The sequence below is a fragment of the Prunus mume genome, linkage group LG4, assembly GCF_029339155.1.
Source record: "Prunus mume cultivar Tortuosa linkage group LG4, ASM2933915v1, whole genome shotgun sequence".
Classification (NCBI taxonomy): domain Eukaryota; kingdom Viridiplantae; phylum Streptophyta; class Magnoliopsida; order Rosales; family Rosaceae; genus Prunus; species Prunus mume.
In genome coordinates this window covers 17,461,724-17,483,957 of record NC_142701.1, presented here as the reverse complement: position 1 = coordinate 17,483,957, position 22,234 = coordinate 17,461,724, and the positions used below count along the sequence as shown (strand labels likewise).

The following is a 22,234-nucleotide window of genomic DNA, read 5'->3' as shown; positions in this document are numbered from 1 at the left end:
ACATCCAAACGCAAGAAGGTCCGAGAAATACAGAAAAATCTATTATTAGTATCACACCTTTTATTTATTTTAGTACACGCACAAATAGATATTATAACAGTATAGCCGCCCGGCTATACTATCTAAACACAATATATTAACAGTATAGCCGATCAGCTTTAAATACAATATTTTACCATTATAGCCGCAACGCTCGACTGTATAAATAGAAATTATAAACGTACAGCCGAACGGCTATACTGTCTAATTAGATTCGAATATTTTAAACGTACAGCCGTTCGGCTAGACTCTTTAAATATTATTCGAACGAACACGAAGCTCGCACTCGCAGAGTCGCAGTGGACGGAACTTTCTCTCGCAGTCACTGCTTCGTCCTATGGGTTCGGCGCCGAAAAAAGACCCAACCCGCCTAGGCGCCGGCCTAGCTACTACCTAGCCGCCTAGCGACCGCCTAGCCGCCTAGCGCCCGCCTAGCCGCCTAGCCGCCCTCCTAGGCCGACTTTTCAAACACTGCGATTGACTGAAAGTTCAGGCCAAGCTCACAGCAGCAAAAGAAAAGTTCGGGAGAGAAATTCATGTTTTTGAAACGTCAGCTGCTTCTTCTTCGCACACGGAAGAGTCTATTACTGGTATGAAGCAATTCAACTATGCTAGGCCAAACCATTCAGCTTATAGCTTTTTATATTTTGGATTATCTGTGGAAGCAAGCACACTGAGATGCCTGATAGAAATTTTTTTATTTTCATCATTTTTTGTTTTGCAGAGGAGACAGATGAATTTTTTGAGTTTACAGCAGAGGATTATTATCGGATTATGAATGCCAAAAAGGAAGGTAATTGACAGAAACCATATCATTTATAATTTTAGGGAAACATAATCTTTCCCGTGTAGCGGCCGGTGTTCAAGTTCTATAATATGCTAGCGAATATTTTAATGGGAAACATAATCTTCTTGCTTATTGGTAGTCTTGTCAATGCCTCAAGTATTTTATTCTAAAAAACTTAATAACATGAACGAAATTTGACAGGGCAATGATTTCCCACTCCTATTTTATCCACTTACACTCCTTTTTTAGTTATAAAAAAGGAGTGTAAGTGGATAAAATAGGAGAAAAAGTAGTGGGGAAATCACCACTCATTTGATAAACTATTGGGAATTTAATTACACATTCAAAGACTTATACTGATACATGCAATTGGAGGTATTCTTATGGTATTTATACTTACTATATTTCGTGCAATATGAACAGATAAGTTTCTAAAACACGAAAGCTTAAAGAGGCAGAACAGGCAGCCCGCAGGTCAAGGATAACAAAGGTGGTTGCTATACCCTTTATTATGACTTTCTTTTCTACTTGTTATAGTGATTGTTTCTATTGTAGTTTGTATAGGATCAATTCTGCCCCATCATCATCGGATGCATAACCTTTTCCAAATCTTAATTAGTCATATAATCGCTTTTTATCTAATTGTTAAGTTCATGTGTGATGTATGCAGACTGTGATCAGGGTTCGATTTCCTGATAATCACACATTAGAGGCCACTTTTCATCCATCAGAAACCGTTCAGAGCTTGGTTGATCTCCTCACGAAAATAGTTGCTCGACCAGAATTACCATTCTACATATGTATGCAGAGTAAATCAAAATATTGAATTTTCCATGTATGATTATGCAATAGATTCTAACAATTACTGATGCAGATACTACAACTCCTAAGAAGCAGATAAAAGACACACAGGATTTTTACTCTGCTGGCTTTGTTCCTGGTGCAATTGTGTATTTTTCATATAATATGCCAAAAGGTTAGCACATGCTTTTTGGTCTCATAACTTAAATGAAATATTCTCAATGGAGACACTCTTCTATATGATTATGGGGTTGCCCGTCTGCGGTGATGGCAGAGGAATCAGAACTTTTACCCGAAAATTATTTCACTGATGTAATGATATATATCTTTTGATTGTAAATAGCAATGGCTAATGCGAAATGTTTGATTATTGTATTGTCATGTCCAGCAGATGATGCTTCAGATGCCAAGTCAGGTCCCTTCCTTCAGGAAGAGATCGTGTCTTTGAAAGGTTTGGAACTCCTCACTAAACATGCAGAGCCTGTTGAGTCTGCACCAGAAACAATACCAGAGGCATCACCTCCTGTTGTTCAAGAGAAGAAGCCTGCGGAGAAAAAACCTGTTAAGCCAAAGTGGCTGAAACTGTGACATGAATCACATGAGTTCTGTAAATTGATGAGAGCAACTCCCTATCTTTAAGATTGTGCTGATTCTGACCCTTATTTGATGGCCGCAACTTGCCGTCGGATAATTGTTAGGAGTTTAAAGAGAGAACTTTTGCATATGTGCTTTGCTAAGGTGGTTCTTATTTTCTAAAACAATATATGAATGTTAACCATATATGACATGTCAGTGACTGTGCTTCAAATTATTTTGCCTTTTCACCTTACATCTTTGAATATTATGTTTAGTGCTGGCTAGGCATTTGTATTGCCTGTTTTCCCAACTTCCTTTTTCTGTGTTTATCAACGGGGAGAGGATCTGAATGGCAAAGAAAAACATACGGGGAGGAGGGGATTTGGACACATTATGCTCTACAAAATTTAATAGTGCTGGTTTCGAGTCGTGTATCGGGTCATGTCAGAAATTGCCACTAAATAGAAAATAGATGTTTTCAACAAGGAATATCATTTAAAGAAATATACATTATTTTTAATCTACTACTGGGGTTTACAAAAGCATTAAAAATTTAACCTAAGTCAGCAAAACAAAAATCTAAAAGAAAAAAAAAACGCCTAGACGCCTAGGCGGATTTTTTAATTATTTATTTATTTATTTTCTGATGATTCAATCGCTTTTGATTTGTGGCACTGGAATTCGCGTAATTGTTTATAGTTGGTGCTCTTTCTTTATGCACCAAGCTCTCATAGCTTTGCCTACATGAAGAAAACTATTGAACGAGCATTTGGCCGCAAGCTCCCGGAGAGTTTTGATGATTTTGAAGAGAAACCAGTAGCATCTGGAAGTATTGCTCAAGTGCGTGGAGCTGGTCAACAGGTGAAGCCCATAGTAGTTGTCTGGTGTTTGTGAATCGATTGGGAGAGATTTTGCTATAATCAATCTGGTAGCAAAAATTTCAAACTTCATTCCTGAAGGTAGAGCCGGTCGCCTATACTCGGTTTTTAATTTTTTCATTGAATAGTATAGCCAAGCGGCTCTACGCCGGTTTTCTTTAAAAATAGTCTAGCCGTGCGGCTATACATATTTTGACACGTAGGCGCCTAATCGCTAGGGGCAAACTTTTTTGTTGTTGTAATAAATAGTATAGCAGGGCGGCTATACCTTTCAAATATAATGTACTTAAAGAGTATAGCCGTCGGGATTTATTCTGGGTTTTCTTTTAAAAATAGTATAGCCGTGCGGCTATACTTATTTTGACACGTGGGTGCCTGATCGCCAGGTGCAACTAAATAGTATAGCGACAACTTTTAAAAAAAAAAAAATAGTCTAGCCGATCGGCTATAACCTTTTAAATTTTTTGAAAATAGTATGGGCGATCTATCAGCGTTATTTTAGTTTTTAAAAATAGTATAGCCGCGCGGCGATACTCCTATTTTTGTTTTAAATTTTCCTGTATTTGTTGTTAGGCTATGTTCCTTTGTGCTTATCTTTGAATTTTCTTGGGCTGTAACAGGATCTATGGAGATTTAAATTTTCCTGATAACGGTGCTCCATTTACGTTTTATAATTTGTTTTGGACATATTAGTGTTTTTAATGTGTTTTTTTGTGTTCTGTAACTTGTTTCAAATTTTTTTCCACTTATGTTGTTTCGGATTTCCTGAAGGCTTGCTTTCCAATCTGCCAAACAAGTAAAACGTAGAGCATATCAGCAAATAATCAGCATACTGTATTCTCATTTGGTCAAGCTGGTTTATTTCTACCACATCAAATCATATTCCTGAGGCTTCTGCAACATTATCAGTGTGGGAGCAAAAATTAAGGCCCAAGTAACAAGCCACTTTCCATGAACCCTAAATTTAGGGTGTGGTAAAAAAAGATGAAGAAAGAATAATTTATTTCCTGGATCTTATTATTAGTATCACACCTTTTATTTATTTATTTATTTATTTATTTAATATATGCACAAATAGATATTAGAGTATAGCCGCGCGGCTATACTCTATAATGAGGACATTGCTAAGGTAGTGTTATAGCCGAAAGGCTCGACTGTATAAATAAAAATTATACACGTACAGCCGGACGGCTATACTTTCTAGACTGATTCGAATATTTTAATAGTACAGCCGTTCGGCTATACTCTTTAAATATTATTCGAACGAACACGGAGCTTGCACTCGCAGTGGACGGAACTTTCTCTCGCAGATCACTGCCCGTCGTCGGGTTCGGCGCCGAAAAAGACCCAACCCGCGTAGGCGCCCACCTAGCTACTACCTAGCCGCCTAGGGACCGCCTTGGGACCGCCTAGCCGCCTAGCTGCCTAGCGCCCGCCTCGCCACCGCCTAGCCCGCCTAGGCCGACTTTTCAAACACTGCGATTACTGAAAGTCTGAAACCCGAAATTGAAAAAATTTAGCTGCAAATTTGAGCTTGAGATTGGGAAGCCGAAGCAGTGAAGCACAAGTCAGGTCCATAGAAGAAGAGATCATGTGACTCTTAATTCATCCAATTCCATTCCTCTCCCTGTTTATATTCTTCTCTCTTCGCACTGACGACAGGGCGCAGAAGAAAAGAATACAAAATTTGCTGACTTGGTGTCTGTCTTCTGTGGAAGGAAATGATGAAGTTGTCCTATCTTCCACCATCTCCTCTCTAAAAATGGGCAAGTAATTCACCTTCAAAGGTTTTTCCTTAACAGTTCTGGAGATCCGTTGCATTCATCTTGTTTGGGTGTTCCTTATTAAATAAGTTGCAAGTTTGATATTTGCCCTTTCAATTCCTCCTTTATGCTAAGATTATGCAAAGAAAGAATTTCATATTAGAATGCTTTTCAATCCACCATCCTCTGGTAATACTTTCTTGTCTCAAAGCCTGAATTTTGTCAAGCACAATTGAAATATGTGATATATATTTATATGTGTGTGTGTGTAGTATTCACTCCTTTTTTCGTTTATTCATAACTGTGTGTGTTATGGTTGTAGACAAAATGCAGTTCCTCAATGATATTATGAACTCAGGAAGCTTCTGTTACAAGTTTCCCTCCTTAATAATCTACATTATGTATTTGATTTTAGTCTAATCTTCTTTTTACAGCAAGTGGAGGAGGCATTCGATTTCTGGGGTACTCCAGAAGGTGATCTCCATCCTGCTGAGTGTATGCAGCAGTTACCGAAGACAGTTAGGCGTCATAGAGTCAATGTCGATGGCAATGTCTGTACTGTCATGGTAACCACTTTGGTTCTTGAGGTAATTTCTTTTTCCTTTATCTATTGCAGCCAAGGCATGGAAATTCTCTTATGAAATTCTGTAATCTTCGCAATATAGGCATGTGAAATTTATAAGCACAAAGACATTAAATTAAAGCACACGTAGATTATTAAGTTGTCTTTTCTTTATTTGTTTTTCTGCTTTTTTCTGTTGGCCATATATCCTTTACTCCTTTCTCTTCTCATTATAAATTTAATTTAATTGTCTCAGAAAAACAAATATGATAGTTTTTTGTATTATATAATAGGTTTACCATGAGTAGCAGAAATAGACAATTACTGATATCTTATACAAATCTGAGAGGCAATTTGCTCCAATTTATATTATGATTGGTGTGGTCATCAATTAGCTGATCTTATACAAATCTCATCACTGGTTATGTTTTGCAGGGATGGCAGCGGAAACTTGATCCCAGGTACAATGTGATGCAAACACTGCTTCTCAAAGCTGACTGAGGGGCTAATGGCTCCATAAGAAGGTCTTGTCAGTGCTAATGCTATGATTACTAAACAATTTTGACAGTTATAAAATCCAAAATATACCAATCCCAAGAAGTGGACATGAACATTTAGATCTTTATTCATTTATTTATTTTTTTGTTTTGGAAATTGCAATACGTTTTGAAGGTTCAATTCTTCGGTATTTAGTTTGTTTAAAAAAACCAATTCACTTGTAAAAACAGTAGAGAGGTAAAAGACAGAAATAAAATAGAATTCTGTTATTTTTTGGTAACCTTGATGTTCCTGAATCTTCCCGTTCTCCTCTATTCTAGATGTGTTCATTTGTTCTAGATGCTTGCAAAGATAGGGTATATCATTTGTTGTTAGGCTATGTTCCTGCGTAATATGATGGCCCTTTTTGCATCTTTTGGGTCTTGGAAAAATGTCAGTAATCTTAGGGGTGGGCATAAAAACCGATAAACCGATCAAACCGACCGAACCAAACCAAACCAAACCGAAAAAGAGTATTTTTTGACCAAACCGAAAAAGTCAACAACGGACTGAACCGAACCGAAAGTTAACGGTTCAGCCTTCGGTCTAATTTTTATAGAACCGAAGAACTTGAACCGAACCGGCACTATTTTAATATATATAATTATTACACGTGGCGTTGTATGATTGGCCCAAAAATTATTATCTTGTGAGATCGCTTGCAGCAGATCCCTCACGATTTTTTAAAATTTCCCTTCAGCCCCGTGTGAGTCACACGTGACTCTCTCTCTTCTCTTTCTCTCAGACTTCTTCTCATCCTCTCTTCAGTTTTTCATTTCGTTTTTTTGACCTAAGAGGCTGTGACGACGCGGCGCCTCTCTCTCGACCGTCTCTAGTTCGATCCTCTCACTCTCAGTCGATCAGCCACCGTGCCGCCTCCATCCCTCCACGCAGTCAGCTTCTCTTCTCTTATATGTTCGATTTTTTTTCCGTCGCGTCTTTGTTCCGCGAACTCTCTCTTTGCTCTCTCTTCTTATCTCGATTTTTCTATTTTCTCTCAGTCTCAGTTTCTGATCACCGACGACATCTATTCCTCTCCTGCGATTTCGTCTTTGGGTTTCTCTTTCATCAGTCAAAGAGGTGAGAGCATCATCTTCCTTTGAATTTAGGGTTTATTGTAAATTAAATTTATGGTTTTTTTCTGTTAAATTAGGCTTGTCGATTTGGTGGTTGAGGTTAATGTGATGATATATTTTTTCTGTTAAGGTTTTAGCCTTTAGGGTTGTCGAATTAGGGCTGCCACCAATTAGTAGGTTATGCTGTGTTTTGATGATTATTTGAAATTGACAAAGAAATTATGAACTGTAAGTATCATGCATTATACAAATTAGGGCTGCAATGAGTCTCTCTGATGAATCCCTTAAGGTTTCGCAATTAATTGACAGCAACCAAACAGAGACATATAGTTTTACAGTAAACTGATTTTGGTAGGTTTTTAATTTTTATAAACGAAAATTCTAATTAGTCTAATGTACGGGATGTGACTATAAAATGCAGTCTGATAATTAATCAGAGACCTTTCGAAATAGTAGGTTTTTTTTCCCAAAATATTTTTATTAATCATGTAAACTAATTACATAATTGTTAAGTGGAAACTTGCATAATAATGATATCTTATTCTTAATGATGAAAAACATGCTTGAAGCTAATAAAGCAGGGCTAAATTGCTCTAGCTTTGTATTGTCTTTTTATTTGCAATCTGACATTGTTCATGCTTGATACTTCAATTTTTTTGAACGAATTATGGTTAAGTTACATATTAAAGATTAAGGCATGCAGTTCAGATATTGGTTTTAATTTTAGGACTTTTTTTAGAGCAATGGGTATTTAAGGTTATTTGGTTTGGAGGCATTGAAAGGAATGAAGCTTGTTTGTAACCTAACCCTTTTTTTGATTTCATTCACAGTTGTTTAGCGTCGTTGCTGCTGCTGAGCGTTGAAAGTTTGGAAAATTTTGCTTAAATGGAGGTACATATTCGCTGCTGCTGATAATCTATTTAAATCTATTTTTGCAATCTGTTTAAATCTGTTTTTGTAATCTGTTTTATAATCTGTTTTTGTAATCTGGTTTTATACTCTGTTTTTGTAATATGTTTTTGTAGTCTGTTTTTGTAATCTGTTTTTGTATTATGTAATTTGTAATCTGTTTTTGTAGTCTGATTGTTGGATAGGATATATGTTTCGGGAGTTGTATGCATAGTTTAAATCAGTTTTGACAGTTTAAATCTGTTTTTTTTCAATCGGATATATCTTTTAATATGTTTATGGGTAGTTAAACTTTGTTTGGCTATGTTTAAATATGGTTTTACTCTGTTTATGAAAAGGAACCTGCTTCTAATGAGGCTCAAATGCATGGGAATGATGATTCTCTACCTTGTAGTCATGCTGTTGTACCTCCTACAGCAGCATCACAAAATCCAACACCATCACCATTAGAACCTAGTACCGGAAAAAGGAAACCTTGTAAGAAGGAGAGTGATGTGTGGGAACACTTTGAAAAGTATGAGTTGGTATTGGATTTGAAAGGGGTAGATGGGACTAAAAGAAAGGAAATTGAAAAAAGGGCTAAGTGCAAGTATTGTAGTGCTACTTATGCTAGTGATACCAAGAAAAATGGTACTAGCAACATGTGGAAGCATATAAACAAACAATGCTTGCAATATCCTTATAGGCACAAGGATAAGAGCACACGGACGCTCGCATTTGATGCATCCGAGGGTAATGCTCTTGTTTCTAGGAAGTTTAACAAAGATGATTGTTTGGATGCTTGTATTAGGATGGTGGTTCGAGATGAGCTACCTTTTAGCTTTGTGGAGGGTGAAGGGTTTAGGGAATTTTGTAGTGTTGCATGCCCACAATTTAATCCGCCATCTCGTAGAACTCTTGGAAGAAGATTTCTAGAAATGTACACAAAAATGAAGGAGAAGTTGAAAGTTGATCTTCATTCACATAGAATATGTCTTACAACCGATACTTGGACATCGGTTCAAAATGTTAATTACATGGTGTTGACTGCCCACTTTGTGGATTCCGACTATAAAATGCACAAAAGGATCTTAAATTTTTGTGTAATTGATAGTCATAAGTGGGAGAGCATTGGGAAATTGCTTGAAAATTGCTTGATTGATTGGGGACATGAAAAGATACTCACAATTACCGCAGATAATGCAGCTGCCAATACTAAGGCAATTGAATACGTGAGGAAGAAAATAAATGGGTGGAAAGATTCGAATAGTGTGTTAGGAGGAGTTCACATGCATATGAGGTGTAGTGCTCATATAATCAACTTGATAGTTAAGGAGGGTTTGAAGAGATTAGAAAGCTCAATTGTGGCAATCCGTAATGCGGTCAAGTTTGTGAGGTCCTCACCTTCTCGGTTGAGTTACTTCAAAATGTGTGTTGAGACGGAAAAAATAGAGTGCAAAGGGTTGGTGGTGATGGATGTGCCCACTAGGTGGAACTCCACTTATTTGATGCTTGATGCGGCATTGAAATTTCGAAAAGCCTTTGATAGAATGGGGGATGATCCCGATTCTTCCTACTTAATGTACTTCAAGGAAGATGAAGGAGATGACGAGAGAATTGAAGTCATTGAAGGAAGTGGGAAAGGGAAGGGAAAGTCTAAGTCTAATAAGAGGGTGGGTCCACCTAATGATGAAGATTGGGAAAAAGCCGTGACATTTGTTATGTTTTTGAAGACCTTCTATGATGTCACGTTGAAAATTTCAGCTTCTTTGCATCCAACATCACACTCAACCTTCCATGACTTGCTTGCCATAGATGGGGAGATTCGGGAGTTGTATAGATATGATGTTACAATTCCTATTGACGAACGGACAGTCATGGATACTCTTTTAAATGATATGGCAGCATCAATGTAACACCCCGACCCCAAATTTATCCCATGTTTAATTAATTTAAATGGAATTGAGAAATTACCCGTGGGATAGGGGTATTTTAGTCATTTTCTTACCCGAAAGGAATTTGGGAATTCGGTTGTACCGTTGCGTAGAGCACGGTGAGATGAGTCCGTAGACACGTAGTGGGCTCGAATCGGAGTTGTAACGAGAGAGATATGGTCAGAAGAAGCTCAGTGGCATAATCGTAAATATTTGGAAATTGGATTTTTGGTTAAAAGACGGAAATGCCCCGTCTGTCTCTCTCTCTCTCCCGCGCGTCTCCCTCTCTCTCCTCGGTTTGCGACGGAACAATGGCCACGTTTTGGCCGCTCTCGTCCGGCCACCAAAGTCGACGGCGGTACCAAAATGACCGCCGCCGTCCTCTTCCTACCCCACCGGTCTCGCCGCCACCGGGGTTTCGCGAAAATTGAAGAAAACCGCCGGTTTCGCGAAACCGCCGGCCGTTCTCCGTCGTCCGCCGCCATTTTTGGCAATCAAGGTATGGAAATTCATCCCTTCGCATGATCTAGCTGATGGTTGGGTAGGATTTCATAAATTTTGAGGCTAAGTAGCTCGATCTACGATTTGGAATTCGGCCGGTTTTGCGATCGCGATTCCGGCCACTTCCGGTCAGTTTTGGGGTACGTCCAAGAACAAAAATGACTCCAAATTAGGTGTATTACCTAGGGTAGGAGTCTTGGCTCACGATTTGGAGGTTTTCCGGCGATGCGATATCGCTTTAGACACCCACGCGCGGCGCGTGTGGCGGCGCGTGGGCACTGGCTGAGGGGCATTCCTGTCCCATTGTGATCCTCTCGATGTCACGAGCGCGTAGGTGTGCTCGGATCTCATTTTGGATACCGTTAGGGTTCCGAACGGATATCGCATATTGCGTATTTTCCGGGTTCGCTAGGTTTGGACCGTTGGATGGTCCTGAAATTATTATATGTTGATCTAGGTATTACCAGGATCGTGTAGGATTCGACGGATCGTAAAATGGAGTCCCGGATACTCCGAAAATGCCAACCCTAGTGTTAGGGTTTTAGAGACCGTCCGATCGTGCGATCGTGAGCGATCCGACCGTCCGATCTGGACCAAACTTGCAGGACGTGTGTCCTGGACTTTGTAGAACCTATAGGAACTGTCGGATCATGATTTGGAGGTCGTGGGCCCCGCGGGCCAGTTTGACCAAGTTTGGGTAGTTTGACCCTGGGTTGACCGCTAGATTTTCCTTGTAGTTCTACCATCCCAGGAGGGCTAGAATGACCTTAGTGACAGGTCTCGGGCGTTGTTGAGTTAAATGGTTTATTTGCGAATTTAGAAATTATTATATAATTTAAATTGCGAATTATCGATGCTTTGCGGGGTTGATGACCCACGTGGCGGGTGCGTCCGGCGTATGAGGAGATATGGTTGTGTGAGGCTGGTGAGAATGTAGCGAGCCCGGTGGTGAGTCGCCGCGCGTCTTTGGATTAGCCGGCGTGTTGGCAGACCCCATCGTGGCGGGTGCGTCCCGGCGTATGAGGAGATATGGTTGTGTGAGGGCTGGTGAGAATGTAGCCAGCGCAGTGGTGAGGTCGCACGCGCGTCTTTGGATTAGCCGGCGTGTGCACCCTACACGTGGCGGGTGCGTCCGACGTATGAGGGGAGATATGGTTGTGTGAGGGTGGTGAGAATGTAGCCGGCCCGGTGGTAGGTCGCACGCGCGTCTTTGGATTAGCCGGCGTGTTGACGGACCCATCGTGGCCGTGTCGTCCCGGCGTATGAGGAGATATGGTTGTGTGAGGGCTGGTGAGAATGTAGCGAGCCCGGTGGTGGTCGCACGCGCCTTTGGATTAGCCGGCGTGTTGCGGACCCCACGTGGCGGGTGCGTCCGGCGTATGAGGAGATATGGTTGTGTGAGGCTGGTGAGAATGTAGCCAAGCCCGGTGGTGAGGTCGCCGCGCGTCTTTGGATTAGCCGGCGTTGTTGCACTCCCATACGTGGCGGGTGCGTCCCCGGCGCATGAGGAGATATGGTTGTGTGAGGGTGGTGAGAATGTAGCCAGCCCGGTGGTGAGGTCGCACGCGTCTTTGGATTAGCCGGCGTGTTGATGCACTCCACGTGGCGGGTGCGTCCCGACGTATGAGGAGATATGGTTGTGTGAGGGCTGGTGAGAATGTAGCGGCCCGGTGGTGAGGTCGCACGCAGCGTCTTTGGATTAGCCGGCGTGTTGATGCACCCCATACGTGGCGGGTGCGTCCCGGCGTATGAGGAGATATGGTTGTGTGAGGGCTGGTGAGAATGTAGCCAGCCCGGTGGTGAGGTCGCACGCAGCGTCTTTGGATTAGCCGGCGTGTTGACAGGCCCCATACGAGGCCGGGTACGTCCCGTCGTATGAAGGGTGATATTGTGATTGTGTTTGATGAGTTGTGATGGATAAATCCTAGAATATATGTATTGTGTGGTGGTAATGGTTTATTTGATAGTAGGAGCCAGGATAGATATGAAAGAGCTACGTGTGGCTTGATCCCTTAGTAGGGTACGTAGGCAGCCTGAAGTTACTAGGTGCAGCCACATATTAGACCCCACTTAGGTGGTCTTATTGGGATTGGTTTGGACCTCTTTGTTGGTTCCAAAACTTGGTTGAATTGAGGCTTGTCCTGGGGACTAAGTGAGTGAAGGTGCGCGTGAGTAGATTTTGAAGTTATTATATGCATGTTCGATGCATTAAGTTATTTTAAGAACTTTGTGGGCAGTTCTGCTAGAAGCATTTGAAGGCCGGAGGCCATTTAGGTAAATTGCATGAGATTTTATTGTGCATGCTGCCGGTTGGGTTATAAAATGCGTTCTTTGCAGGTGGAAATTTTGGGGAATGTTCAATTTATAGGGGAGACTCTGCCGAAATTTCGCAGAAAGTCTCGTGCCCTTAATCCTCTATGGTAAATGAGGACGTAGATTTAAGGAGTGAACCCGGCATGGGGGTGATGCCGGGTCTCCGCAGGTTAAATCTCGGGTTCTGGGAAATTCGGGACGGGTCCTGTCAATCAATGAAGAAGAAATATGATAAATATTGGGGTGAACTTCATAAAGTGAACCCATTCTTGATGATAGGAGTTGTGATTGACCCCCGATTCAAGCTTCGCAATTTGAAGCACATCTTTGAAGAAATATTTGAAAATGACCCTATTTGTGATAGATTGGTGGCTCAAAAGACAAATGAGGTTAAACAACTTCTTATGAATATGTATGAAGTGTATAAGCCTTGTAGTAACAATATGGGTGCTACTAGTACTACCAATGAGAGTGGTGGTAGTACTAACAATGAAACCGACTCTTCTTTGGTTTTTGGAGGTCGTAAGCGAAAAACCATGATGGAAAAGTGGAAAAAAATTCAACAAGAGAGTGAGAATGTGGTTATAACACATGAAGTGGATAGGTACTTGTTGGATCCACTTGAATCCATTGATGAGGAGTTTGATATACTAGGGTGGTGGAGAATAAATGGGCTCAAGTATCCTACTTTGGCATCAATTGCAAAGGATGTGCTTGCAATCCCTACTTCCACAATAGCTTCGGAGTCTTGTTTTAGCACAAGTGGGAGAGTGATTGACTCGTTTCGAAGCTCATTGTCTCCTAGGATGGTTGAGGCTTTGATTTGCTCTCAAAATTGGATAAGGTCCGAAGATATATCTTCATTGCAATATGTGCCAAGCATTGAGGAGATGGAGTTCTATGAATCAATTGAAATGGGTAATATTTTCATTTATATAAGTATATTTGAATCTGATTTTGTTCTTATTTTTATGTGTTCTAACTCAAATTGGTTTGATTTATTTTATTATATTTTGTAGAAATGGGGAGTAAAACATCCACGACAAATTTGAATAAGACTCTCCCTTCTTAGTGTGATTAAGATATGTTGGAAGGTATTTTTCTTGCATCTTATGTTAATTATGATTTGTTGATGGTGAAATTTTGTGTTAATTCTTTTAAGTGTTGTGCAGATTACTTTGTTAATGCTTTTGGAAGAATGGATGCAGCAGATTTTTTGCAAGGACATTATCTTCATGTGTATTTTTGTGATGAGTTGTAATATTTAATTTCATAAGTTTAATTTGGTTTTTGTATTATTTTTTGTAATGGTTTGTAAGAAATTATATTTCTTTTCCTTGGTTGGTTGGTTGAATGTGTGTGTGAGATTTATTTAGTTTAAAAACTTAGATTGGAATGATGGATTTTTATAGGTTAAATTTACATAATTTCAAGTTTTGAATGTGAGATTTATTTAGTTTAGAAACTTAGATTGGAATTATGGATTTTTATAGGTTGAATTTCCATAATTTCAGGTTTTGAAAATGAAGTAAAAAGTGTTTTGGGCTTGTTCATGAGAATTGAATAGGTTTTGGCAATTTGACAACAAAAAAAGGGTTTTGGGCTGAAAGTGAATCTGATTTGGGCTTTGTTTTGCTAAAAAAATTTGATTTGGGCTTTTTTTTTGCTGAAAATAAATACAATTTGGGCTTTTTAAAATGGTAAAAATGGGCTCAGGCCCAAACCAAACAAAAACGGAACCGACCCGAGAACCGAGCCCATTTCCGGTTCGGCCTATTTTCGGGTTTCTCCCTAGACCCAACCCGACTCGAGAACCGAGCTCTCCTTCGGTTTGGCCCGCGGGTCGCCAAATTTTGACCCGACCAACCGTGCCTAGGGCTAAGTAACTGTTTGCTTATCTTTGGGTTTTCTTGGGCTGTAACAGGATCGATGGAGATTTAAATTTTCCTGATAACTATGCTCCATTTACGTATCTTGTTTAGGATATATTAGTGTACTTCATTTTTTATTTTGGTTCTATGACTTGTTTCAATTTTTTTTTCCACTTATGTTGTTTCAGATATATTAGTGTACTTAATTTTTTATTTTGGTTCTATGACTTGTTTCAAATTTTTTTCCACTTATGTTGTTTCAGATTTCATGAAGGCTTGCTTTCCAGTGAGCAAGGTGCCTACATTGCAGAGTCTATCGCTGCTAAGAACATGAAACAAGCGAAGAGCCGTTTTCGGATGTATGAGGATGCCACAGTACCAATCAGTTTCTCTTTTATTCATTTGGACTAATTGTTTTAGAAACTTATTCTTCAATTTTTTTTGGCTGTTGCATTTGTTTTTGGTCCCAGGATCATGGTGGTTCTAATCATTCTGCAAAAGTAGAGCCAGCCAATGGTTGTACAGGTGAAAGGGAAACTGGGAAGTCTGCAAAGAAACTTGATGAGTTATTGTTGCATCTGTTTTTCCACTGGAAATTTCTTTTTGTTTTTTACTTTATGAATTTATTAGTCGCATTACAATCATTTTGATGTGCTAGATAAAGGAAGGACTGCAAAAGAGGAGGCATGCAAACGTGAGAAGGTCCGAGAAATACAGAAAAATCTATTATTAGTATCACACCTTTTATTTATTTTAATACATGGACAAATAGATATTATAACAGTATACCCGCGCGGCTATACTCTCTAAATACAATATATTAACAGTATAGCCGATCAGCTTTAAATACAATATTTTACCATTATAGCCGCAAGGCTCGACTGTATAAATAGAAATTATAAACGTACAGCCGGACGGCTATACTTTCTAGACTGATTCGAATATTTTAACAGTACAGCCGTTCGGCTATACGCTTTAAATATTATTCGAACGAACACGAAGCTTGCACTCGCAGTGGACGGAACTTTCTCTCGCAGTCACTGCTTCGTCGTCCGGGTTCGGCGCCGAAAAAGACCCAACCCGCGTAGGCGCCACCTAGCTACTACCTAGCCGCCTAGGGACCGCCTTGGGACCGCCTAGCCGCCTAGCTGCCTAGCGCCCGCCTCGCCACCGCCTAGCCCGCCTAGCCACCGCCTAGCCGCCCGCCTAGGCCGACTTTTCAAACACTGCGATTGACTGAAAGTCTGAAACCCGAAATTGAAAAAATTTAGCTGCAAATTTGAGCTTGAGATTGGGAAGCCGAAGCAGTGAAGCACAAGTCAGGTCCATAGAAGAAGAGATCATGTGACTCTTAATTCATCCAATTCCATTCCTCTCCCTGTTTATATTCTTCTCTCTTCGCACTGACGACAGGGCGCAGAAGAAAAGAATACAAAATTTGCTGACTTGGTGTCTGTCTTCTGTGGAAGGAAATGATGAAGTTGTCCTATCATGGAGTTTCTATGGTCTTGCCAATAACAAGGTTCTGTGAATGGCATGCGTTAGGCTACTTGAATTCATATTGGTTCTGAAGTTTAAACATTTCTGTGAATGGAAGCTTCTCTTGCTTTGCTTATTCTTTAATATGCAAATGGCATTTCTGCTTGTACCTCGCATTCCTCGTAATAGTGATTCACTATTTCAGAGTAGTCGAAAACCGTCTTAGTTGTCTTAGACCTATAATTTATTTTTAAGGTCATTGCTATATTCTGTCTCACCTGCCTCTTTTTCTTGCAGGTATTCCATGTTGTTTTGTGTGCTGTGTTGGGAGTAACCTGAAGCACTGTGGAAAATGCCTTCAGTCGTATCATCTCCAATGCCTAGATAAGCCCCATAAGGAAAAGAAACACATTGAAGTGTCTGGCACAAGACAAATACCAATTAAAACCGTTCTGACAAGTCTTGATGAGGTTCCTTCCCAAAGGGATGCATATGGGAATAAGTCTAGTGGCAAGAAAGTTGGCTCATCTTCAAATGCTAATGCTGGAGCATTGGTTGATGATAATAATGTTGGAGGGAGGTTAGTTTCTCAATTGGTGATGAATTCCGCTGTAATTATTGCTGATTTTGTAAGACAAAAATCATCATCAGCAGCAGCAGCATTTGAAAGAAAAAGCAGCTCTGAATAGCTCGCCAAGATTGAATACATCAAACTTAGAAGACACTGATTCATATTCTCTAGAAATAAGTTAGATAAATTAGGTGGTGATTCAGCTTGCGTGAAACAAGTTGACCATTGATTACTTTCTGCCGGAGGAATAAAAGAAAAAAGGATATGGATGAATCTAATATACAAAGGAAATCACTGCCCGTGGAAAATAGCTGCTCATTGATAACCAAATTGAATCATTCTGTTTGTACTAATACCAGTTCTTATGAAGAAACTTCCCCTGAAAACTGCTCAGTAGATCATGAAGCAGATTTGAAGCACTCCAGAGAGGTATGTAATATGAAGCCTATCTTTTGTCAATTTGGAAATAATGTATCTGCCTATGAGCACAAACAAAATCATGTGAAATGAGAAATAGAAAATAAGATGCGACATGGAAAATACATTCTCATTTACATGTATTCTATAATAATACGTATGTATAAAAACAAGGTCAGAATAAAAGGTACATAATTGTTAGTGCTTAGTTGCCCTCGAGTGGCTGACTGACTCCACTTTATGTGCATTCTTAACCTGATATACTTCATTTCTGTATATGTAATTTGTAATCACCGATCTAATTTCTTTGCTACGGATCATTGATTTTACATATGCTCCAGCTGGATCTGCTGCCGCTGAACTAAACTGTTGGTTCACATTAACTTCAGAACTTATTGGTTTCTTATATTTTAATTGCTTACTTCATTCATCGGCACAGTTTGATGCATGAAGAAGAACAACTTCATAACGAGGAAAAGACAGGCAGTGACGCCTTACAACAGGCTGGAGAAGTACTTGGCCAGAGTGCTCAGAGTGCAATGGATGTTGAAGTTCTTTGTATCTTCTGAAGCTGCAACTCTATGTAACCCAGGAAAAACCCATGCATTGATAAGAGATGAAGCTCAAGTTTTATCAATTGCTGATCCTAAAGCAACAGAAACCCCTCATTTAGGCAGATCATTTCCTTATTTGGACTTGTCTGTTATCCCTACTGGTAGGACTTCATTAATTTCCAGGAATGCATTTGAACCAGTAACATTATCAATTCACATTGTGTTTAACTTATTCATTTTGGACTAGTTGTTTTAGAAACTTATTCTTCAATTTTTTTTGGCTGTTGCATTTGTTTTTGTTCCTAGGACGTGAGAAGGTCTGAGAAATACAGAAAAATCTACCCTCCATGCTTTAATCACCTGAGGAAATGGCCACTGCTAATATTTGAAGAGTGTGGTCGCGGCTGTATTATTTAATTATTATATTTAAATGGTACCGCCGTTCGGCTATACTCATGAAATATTATATTCAAATAGTACAGCCGAGCTGCTATACGCTTTAAATAGAATATTTAACAGTATCGCCGGCCGGCTATACTTGTTAAATAGACTATCATAATAGTTACTCTGTTACTCTGTAAAAGTGAATTGATAATGTAGAATGCAAGACTCAATCTATAATAGGTGGAACTCCTGGGGGATGCGCAGCCATGCTCATTACAAACAGCATAGGTATAGAAAAGAACGTGTTCTAGGACTAATGAAAAGAACTGTTGGGCACAAAGGACATTTGTTACCCAGGAAAATTTAACACAAGTCAAGGACTAAAAAGGGATTAGAAGATATAGACTAACTCAATTAAATAGGATCAGTAACAGCAAAACACTCACCTCGATCCATTGACTGAAATAGGCATGAAATGCCCACAAGGAGTTGTGACAGGTTCATATTAAGCACAGTGTGCAATCAAAGTCCTGCGTTATGCTTTTCTATAGCTTCTCCTCCCTGTGAAATTAGCTTGTATTCTCTCTAAATTTTGAAAACATTCCTGAAGAGGATTGCTACAGAATACCACACAAAAGATGAAATAGTATAACATTTTAGAATTTCACATGCTAGCTAGGCCACTTGATGAAGGAAATTGAGGTTCCACCTCAAAATCAATTGGCAATGAGGGGAGTAGCCCAACTCCTTATAAACTCAGGCTAGGTCCCAAAACATTTCAATGTGGAACAAATACTCTCAACATGCCCCCGCACGTGTGGCGAATTTTCAAGCCTAACACTTGGACAACACATATTGGATGACGTGGGAGCACGTGTGACCGTTGGGCCCAACACGTTAAGCCTTGCTCTGATTCCATGAAGGAAGTTAAGGTTTCATCTCAAAACCAATTGGCAATGAGGGAAGTAGCCCAACTCCTTATAAACCCAGGTTAGGTCCCTTAACATTTCAATGTGGGACAAACACTCTCAACACATGCTACAGAATACCACACTAATTATTGTTGAAGGTGTCTTCCCCTACAGTGCTATGCCACTTGTATAGTCAAAATATTTAAATAAATAAAAAAGTAGTTGCAGAGCAGAAGATGTAAGGATTTTCTATGTGACTTTATTAGACAGTAACATCAGGCTTCTAGTACTAGAAAGAAATCAATAAAGCATAAACGCTTTAGTGAGCAATGCCAATGCGCCTCCCTCCACTAACCGACCTCTCCCTGCATGCGTGTTGACGACTAATTTATCCTTTCCTTTTCTTTACCCCAACCAAGACCACCAGGAATTATAAATCTCTCATCCCCTCTTCATTTGCCTCCCAATTCTCACTCTCTCAACAACAGAAACACAGTTTTCTATCTCTTCCTTTCACTCCACACGAAATAAACCCCTCATTTCTTATGCCTTTCCTTATTTTATGTCACCTTTCCTCCCTCTCACACACTATATACATGTCACTTTGCTCCTTCGCACCAGCAAGTTTCGTCTGTCTTCATTTGGAAAAAAAAGGACACGACCCGCCTGGCGCCTGACTGCCTTGAGCGCTTTAGATCCTCCTAGGCCGCCTAGGCCCCTAACTCCGATGTCGGTGTCCTCCCGCCTAGCTCCTAGGCCGATATCTTGAACACTGCTCAAAACATGGAATGGGCTTGCCCTGTGCCCTAGACGTTCGTAGTGATGAGTTCGAGTCTGATTCGCTAGAATATTAAAAAATACTGAGTATAGCCGGGCGGCTATACTATTTTTAAAAAATTAAGAAAATACCGAGTAAAACCACCCGGTAACGTTGTTCTCGCCATCATGCCAAGTAACAAGGAAAAAGAAACCGGAAGTTTATATTTTGAAATGAGAAGAATGTTTGAGATAATAAGGAAGACTTGGGGTACATCAATATCAGGTATAGTTTTCTTTGACAATTGAGATTAGGAAGACTTGAGATCATGTAAAGTCCTTTTCTATCTCTCTGGCGGCTGGTATGGTTTGGATAGAATTAATTTACACCAATATCAGGTGATTTTCTTTGACAATAGTTTATTCATATCGAATATGTATAGTGCATTAGCAGGTGCTCATGTTTAAGAGTATTTTTTAGCAATATCCTGGAGGTGGGAGAACAGTTTTACTGGTCTAGACAACAAACATGAACATGTGATCAGAACCATTTATATCACTTTGACTTCATCTGGTGGATTTAACTATGCTACGAATTGGATTTCTTCGCCTATCCTTGTTGAGGAAAAAAATTGGAAATTCTATACATAGAATCTAAATTACCTTAACTACAAAGCTTGTTCTTCTATTCCCTCACTGCTCAATGTAACAACGTTCATCCACAAAGTGCATTCACTTCTTAAAAATCTCCATATATGGCCTCAAAGAGTCATGAGGATCTCAAAGCACTCTTTCCAGCATTGTCTGACTGTGGCCCAGTTGCCTGACTCAAAGAAACTCAAAGAGTTTTCGTCGAGACTTGGCCTCATTGGTTGGCAAGATCTCATTTTATCACTTCAACTCAAAGGAATAAATGATGCTCTGCAAAAATCTGTGCTGATAAGTTCATTCTTTGAGAAGTTTATTTCTCTTCCTCAAAACAGAGTTCCTGAAATCTTGTTAAGCTGCAAGCAAAGAGCAACCAGTTTAGTTTGGATAAGTCGTGATCACGAGGAACGAATGAAACTAAAAGTGAAAGAAAGAAGTTGACTGTAGTAAATTCAAAATGAAATCAAACCCTATAGTAAGAGCAATCACTAGTTTACCGAGAAGCATAATGAAACTCATTTCAAAGAGACGTACTGGTTCAAAAGAACATTAGGATTGTAGGGAAACAGATTCTTTTGGTGTAGACCTTCAATAGAAATTTTAAGTGAAAGTAAGCACTCTTTGGCTTCTTTGAAATACTGTCCTCCATTTTGGGTGTGCTTGCAGCCATTTTCATTTTTTTCATCAGGTTCATCATCAAGAAATGTAAGATGATTTTTTGTTGGTGCAAGAAAATCCTCTCCCCAGGAACTCGAGCCACCCAATGAAACTTTTCTTTTCTTGCAAAATGATTGATTTGTAGCTTGCCCACCCACTAGAAATTCCACAAATAAGCTCCATGAATCACACACTTTACGCAAGCACCTAAAAGAGAATGCATTAAGGATGGTAAGAAGCAAATGAAAGATACAAAGAGTTGCAATTAAAAACAACTGTCTGGGTTCAACCAAATTGATTCTTGTTTTGCTAATTAGTTAAGAAGTCATGTAAAAGCAGAGGGTTAATGTTTTATAGTTTAGTCACCGAGGTCGACACCAGAAAAATACAGCCCACCACGGTTTAGATTTCGTAAGTTAAGAGAAGGTGTAGAAAGAGAAAAGACCTTAAAAGATATTATGCACAACTGATTCCGGTATCTTTTGAAATAAGGTAATCAAGAAGCACCTGATGGTCATAGCTCAACTGCAAAATAGGAAGAAAAAAGAAAGTGCACAATGTCAGTGATTCTTTTTTATTCTGCAATACCATTTATATTTCAAATTAACAACTAGGAGGCATGCCGAAGTGGAAATGCAGATACGTAAATGTCCAAGAGTGAGCATCTTGCCTCTAATAGGAAAAGATGGAACAAGAGTACAGGATTGAAAAGATCTGAGACACGGAAAAGTAAATTGCCATTCGAATCCTCCGATGCAACCTTTTCCTTTTCATCCCTATATAAACCCAAAAATCTTGTTCAAAGGAATCCATGACGATAACTTTTAAAAAAATGGAAAACTAGGATATTAATTCTTTACTGTTCTGCACAACAAGGTACACAAAGCAGATGAAAGAGCACTTTGAATAATACATCATCCTACAATTCAAAAACAAGCCAAGAAATGAGGACATGAGTCTAAAAAACTACAAGAAAAATACGACAAATGAAGAATACAGAACTGCAATTTTAGTACGTGAAATTGTTGAATAAGATGATGCATTCAGATAGACAAAACAAAATATGGATACAATTTTTCTTTTTTTGGGTCTGGGTGAATAGATTGCCTATTTTGCTTATATCACGTTGCATATAAACATAGACAAAAAAACTCCTAGTTTCAAAGATAAAGAAGACATACCTCTTTGATATACAGTTGGATGAAGGATTTGGCAAAGTCAACACATTCTACAAAATACATTTCATGGTCCACTGTCATATTAGCTGGAAGATGCCCTTGAAGCCAGTTATAAAGCTCCAAGAGACCTTTCTTTCTTAGACAGTAACATTA

General features: G+C 39.5%; 1 protein-coding gene and 1 pseudogene across 2 annotated transcripts; one reads left to right on the top strand and one right to left on the bottom strand.

Annotated features, from left to right (window-relative positions):
- The first annotated feature begins 523 nt into the window (after positions 1-523).
- LOC148918041 (plant UBX domain-containing protein 1-like) lies at positions 524-2,435 on the top strand (annotated as a pseudogene). Its single transcript, XR_016126119.1, has 6 exons — positions 524-629; positions 764-832; positions 1,250-1,316; positions 1,497-1,626; positions 1,701-1,802; positions 2,016-2,435. The product of XR_016126119.1 is annotated as a plant UBX domain-containing protein 1-like (transcript).
- An 18,911-nt stretch (positions 2,436-21,346) lies between these two features.
- On the bottom strand, positions 21,347-22,234 carry LOC148918040 (uncharacterized). The gene is made up of 4 exons (XM_089051290.1): positions 22,085-22,234; positions 21,764-21,822; positions 21,574-21,679; positions 21,347-21,428 (listed from the first exon to the last, which is right to left on the bottom strand). Exons 1-4 carry the CDS (start codon positions 22,160-22,162, stop codon positions 21,360-21,362), a joined length of 312 nt encoding a protein of 103 aa, XP_088907416.1. The 5' UTR covers positions 22,163-22,234; the 3' UTR covers positions 21,347-21,359.